The sequence below is a fragment of the Penaeus japonicus genome, unplaced genomic scaffold (assembly GCF_977035675.1).
Source record: "Penaeus japonicus unplaced genomic scaffold, GWHDUDI00000001_assembly GWHDUDI00000022, whole genome shotgun sequence".
NCBI lineage: Eukaryota > Metazoa > Arthropoda > Malacostraca > Decapoda > Penaeidae > Penaeus > Penaeus japonicus.
In genome coordinates this window covers 25,391,618-25,396,528 of record NW_028234424.1, presented here as the reverse complement: position 1 = coordinate 25,396,528, position 4,911 = coordinate 25,391,618, and the positions used below count along the sequence as shown (strand labels likewise).

General features: G+C 38.1%; 1 protein-coding gene and 1 non-coding gene across 2 annotated transcripts; both read right to left on the bottom strand.

Moving 5' to 3' along the window:
* Positions 1-461: 461 nt before the first annotated feature.
* Positions 462-2,347, bottom strand: LOC147469360 (uncharacterized). The gene has a single exon (XM_086549684.1). The coding sequence runs from the start codon at positions 1,963-1,965 to the stop codon at positions 1,366-1,368; it is 600 nt and encodes a 199-aa protein (XP_086405810.1). The 5' UTR covers positions 1,966-2,347; the 3' UTR covers positions 462-1,365.
* Positions 2,348-2,921: 574 nt separating this feature from the next.
* Positions 2,922-3,003, bottom strand: TRNAS-GCU (transfer RNA serine (anticodon GCU)). Its single transcript has one exon. It is a non-coding gene; the product is annotated as a tRNA-Ser (tRNA).
* Between the last annotated feature and the right edge of the window lie 1,908 nt (positions 3,004-4,911).

Below are 4,911 nucleotides of genomic sequence, written 5' to 3'. Positions count from 1 at the left end.
CTCTTTTAGTGTTATCACCATCATTTTAATCTCCGTCATTTTGTCCTCATCATATTTCTCATCAACATTAGCTTGATTGACAACTTGCCAATCAACTTATTATTGTATTTTCTGTAATGACATGAAGCAATTCCATCATCTTTGTTTCTTTGATTACATCCTATCATATCATTGTTCATTATCATCATTACATTTCTAGCTTAATAGCTGTTTGATATTGAATTCTATTCTTAATCTTCATAGTTTCCTCGTGTTAGGATAAACATTACTAGTGATGTAATTCTTCCCATCGCCACTGTGTTACGTTAATGATGTGTTTATTTCAGTAAAAACAGTGAATTATAAATGAAAGATAAAAAAAAAAATATTTATATCCAGTATCGTTTCTACGTTGTTGTTGTTGTTGTTGTTTTATTATTTTTTTTTTTTTTTTTTTGGGGGGTGAATATAAAGATATCATGTAAGACGCATATTGTTTTATTCATAAATGTCTCCCCTATTTAAAGGGAATCATTAAGAACAAAATAGAAAGTTTGGCATCACAAAATATATGAGAAAAAACTCTTATGTACAATATAATTAAATATCCTTAAAAAAGTTACTAGCGAGATCAGGCCTTGAGGAAATGTACACGTGAACAAAATGTACAATATTCCACGCCATCACAGGAAGTGGGTTTAGCACAGGTGACGGCAGTGAAGTAAATAGATCCGGAAGTGTAGTCGTCTGGCTACGGGAGAATCTGGTAGACTACAGTTTCGTCCACGTGTCAGATGAAGGAAAAAAACGGTTTTCTTCAGCAGGTACTAAGTCTCATGTGTAGTATTCTGATGTAACCGGTTGTGTACTTGTTTGTAGTGTCATTTCGTCCAGTTGTCGCAGATGCGGGGACGGGTCTACAGCCGCAGGCCGCTGGTTGATGTCCCGCAGGTAGATTACGTCTTCGGAAACTATGTTCGGCAGGTTTCGTGTACAGCGAGGCGTACACAAAGCCTTTCCAGATGCAAGTTGTACTTCGAGTAGGCGCTGCAACATGTTTAATGTCACAAAGCAGAACAGACATCCAGACAATCAAATAACAATCAACTTACACATGTCTAGATAAGCAAGAACATTCACACGAAAACAATACGAGTTAATGTCACTATCAACAATTAAAAAAAAAGTTCAAAGAATGAGATCTCGTTGCAGTTTTTCTTTGGTTCTGTCTCACTGGCAGAGTCAAAAGCGACGAGCGCGCGTTGGGGTGTGACTCGTGGAGAGATCTGCCGTAGACTTTTGCACCGGGAGCTTAAAGCATGCTCGCCACACCACACGCACTGACGCCTTCTGCCTCCAGTTCACACAATCATCTTATTATTCTATTCATCTCATTTCAACACAGTTATTTGCCTTTTCTCTATTATTTAATGAGGCGTTCTCCTTTCTCTCTGATCGTGAACTTGCACTTTCTGACAATCTTAATCGAGAGTATTTTGCACTGTCTGAGATCTTGCTGTCCGCGCTGAATGCACTTCTGTTTTTCGTGGAGGTTATTCTGAAGAAGTCGGTGCAGAGCGTCTGCTTTAGTTTGCCGGGTGAATTGACCTGCAAACGTTTCACTTGTTTTTTGTTGTTGGTCGCGGTGAGGCAGGTGAGTCGGCTTGACTGGCTCGCCTCTGCCGCTGCTTCGCCAACGGCCGTCCATTCGAATCGCCCTTCCTTGGGTTGTTCCGTCTTGAAGTCGAAGTTCCAGCGCTCGGAGTCTTCTCGGGAGATCTTGTCCAACTCCGCGTGCACGAATCGCAGGTTCTCGTCGTGGTCGACGGGGCCGAACAAGTTCTTCCGTAACTTGCTGCTGTGACCTCGTCTGTTGGCCAAACTCGGAAGACTTCGTGGCCCCATAGACCAGATTCTGTAGTTTAGAACACTTGGTAACGCCATGATTTGATCTCTTCTGATGCCCTCCAAACACAGCTCTCCCATCACTCTTGCGTAAAAGACTGCGTCCAAGCGCTGTCCCAGAGTCACTCAGCACAGCACCACAATACCGTCTACAAGTCTTCACAATGTAAACAGTTTTCTATGGCTTTGTAGCACAGCTGTATATCAGTCTCCAATAGTGCAGGGTAATATAGCACAGCAACGCCTAGCACAGCTTGCAGCAGAATCCAAAGCAGCACCAGGAGCGGTAACGGTCTCGGGAGCGTGACAGAAAAGAAGTAAAGTCACGGCTGCGGGTCAGGGTACGTCCACACAGCTCGGCGTCCCGGACAACTCTGGCCCGCGAGAGAGCGTCAACCCCGACTGTGGTTACCGACCTGGGCCAGCCTGCGTGTGTGCGTGCGTGCGTTAGTGCGTTTGTGCGGTGACTGTTGGTGTGTGAGTGCGGCGAGGGGGCGGGGGGGGTAGGGGAGAAAACCCTAGAGTACGGCTGTGATCTCTGGGTATGAGAGAGACAAGAGGGAGGTGGAAGCTAGGGGTCCCCTCCTGCTGTCCCGCCTTCCATTTTGACTTCTGAATTATCCACACATCACAATTTTACGCACAAACACACACACACATATATGTGTGTGTGTGTGTGTGTGTGTATGTGTGTGCGTGCGTGCGTGTGTGTGTGTGTGTGTGTGAGTGTGTGTGTGTGTTATATATATATATATATATATATATATATATATATATATATATATATATGTATATATATATAATATATATATATATTATATATTGTAAAATATATATATATATATATATAAAGATAGAGAGAGAAAGAGTCGTTGTAGATTTTTGAGGTGATCAAAATGCAAGTTTCCTGTGATATGTATATATTTGGGAGAAGTGTGTTACAAATTGTCACCTATTTAGCGACCCTTTCACTGCAGTGATGGTATTTGGTTTTGCGATAATAGTAATAATATAATAATGATATAATGTTTTATGTACGACGAGGATGGGATTCGAACCCACGCAGGGAGACCCTATTGGATTAGCAGTCCAACGCCTTAACCACTCGGCCACCTCGTCACCTGTAATGAGAAGAAAATATTGTCAATTTTCAAATTGATTATAAAGGCAAAAATGTGATGCGAATCTTATTCAGCAATATAGTATAGTGCGTTTTATATTTGGCACTGGTCAGTGTCTTCATACTTCTCGATCTATCAGCTCAAGTGTCTCTCGGTGAAATAGGTTATTTGAAATAAGAATAAGTACGTATGTATATATATATATATATATATAAATATATATATATATATATATATATATATATATATATATATATATATCTATATATATATATATAATTTATATCCATTTATATTATGTATGTATAAAATAAATTATATATATATATATATATATATATAATATACTGTATATATATATTTTTTATACATTACGTACACACACACACAACACACACACACACTATATATATATATATTTTTATATATATATATATATATATATATATATATGTGTGTTGTGTGTGTGTGTGTGTGTGTGTGTGTGTGTGTATATTATATATATATATATATATATATATATATATTTTATTTATATCATACATACATATATATCTATAGATATTATATATATATATATATATATATATAAATACTATAGATATATATGTATGTTTATCATTTATATTTATATATATATTTATATTTATATAGAGATATTTATATCTACACACACACACACACACAACATAACACACACACACACACACACACACACATATATATATATATATATATATATATATATATATATATATATATATATATGTATGTATGTATATTTCTATCTATTTGTATATCTATCTATCTCTTCATCTCCCTCCGTCTTTCTCTCTCTCTCTCTTTCTCTCTCTCTCTCTTTCTTTAACAGGTCCAACTTGGACACTGTTTGTATATGGTAACGTGGCCTAGGGTGTGAAGAACACGGCAGGAACAACTTTCTTGGTTTATTGCTAAGCTTAAACAGTAGGACGTTGGAGTGAGGGCTCCTCCGAGGAGGAGCGAGGTGTTGCTCCTCTGCTCCCCGAGAGGAGACTCTCTACCACAATGTGTGATTTGTGTCAGGATGTGTGTGAATCACGTGTTTTCTTGTGACATGTGACATTTGGAATGTGTTGTAATGCATCAATACATAGCTCTTCAAAGGGATAAGAAAAAGAAAAAAGAAAAGGAAAAAAGATGACATAGCAAAACAACACTGTTATGTCTGGCAGGAGAGGGTTTAGGAGAGGGGTTGGACAGATAGGTGATAGTAACGAGCGTATGTATATGTTTGCATATATGTCGTATTGTGGTTTTATGAATTATTATTATAGAATCAATTAGAGGTTGAGTGTTAACATGAAAGATACAGATTACATTGATGATTGCATCATATAGCATACAGTAGCAAAAGTATACATGTGCAAATTATATTCGATGGACATAATTACAATTACAGCAGACATAATATATGTAAATCTCTCTCTTCCCATGTTGTTTTATCTGTCAAGTTATCCCACTTATCTGTCAGTAGTTTAAATTCTAGTTGACATAAACTATAACTGTCAGTTGATCTACCTGAAATATATACTTTATCAAATTAGAAAAGATTATTTTAGATTATGAGTCATATTAGATTATTTAATTTTTTTATATAAAGATTGGTTTTCGCCCATCAACCACAAGAAAATAATTGACATGAATTGGTCTTTTTCCCCCAGCAATTCTCCCTCCCCACCCCCACCCCATACGTGAAAAAGTTTAAAATTTATACTTAAACCCCTCTGCTCTCCCCCCTTCCCTCTTCCCTCTTCCCTCTCCGATCCCTTCTCCCCCTCCTCCCACCTCCCTTCCCTCTTCCTCCCTCCTCCCTTCCCTACCTCCACCAGACCCCCTGCCTTGTAAAGCCCATAACATCTCCCGG

Bases quoted from the DNA above. Each gene is read 5' to 3' on its own strand.
- LOC147469360 (XM_086549684.1), bottom strand. From the start codon at position 1,965: ATGGGAGAGCTGTGTTTGGAGGGCATCAGAAGAGATCAAATCATGGCG.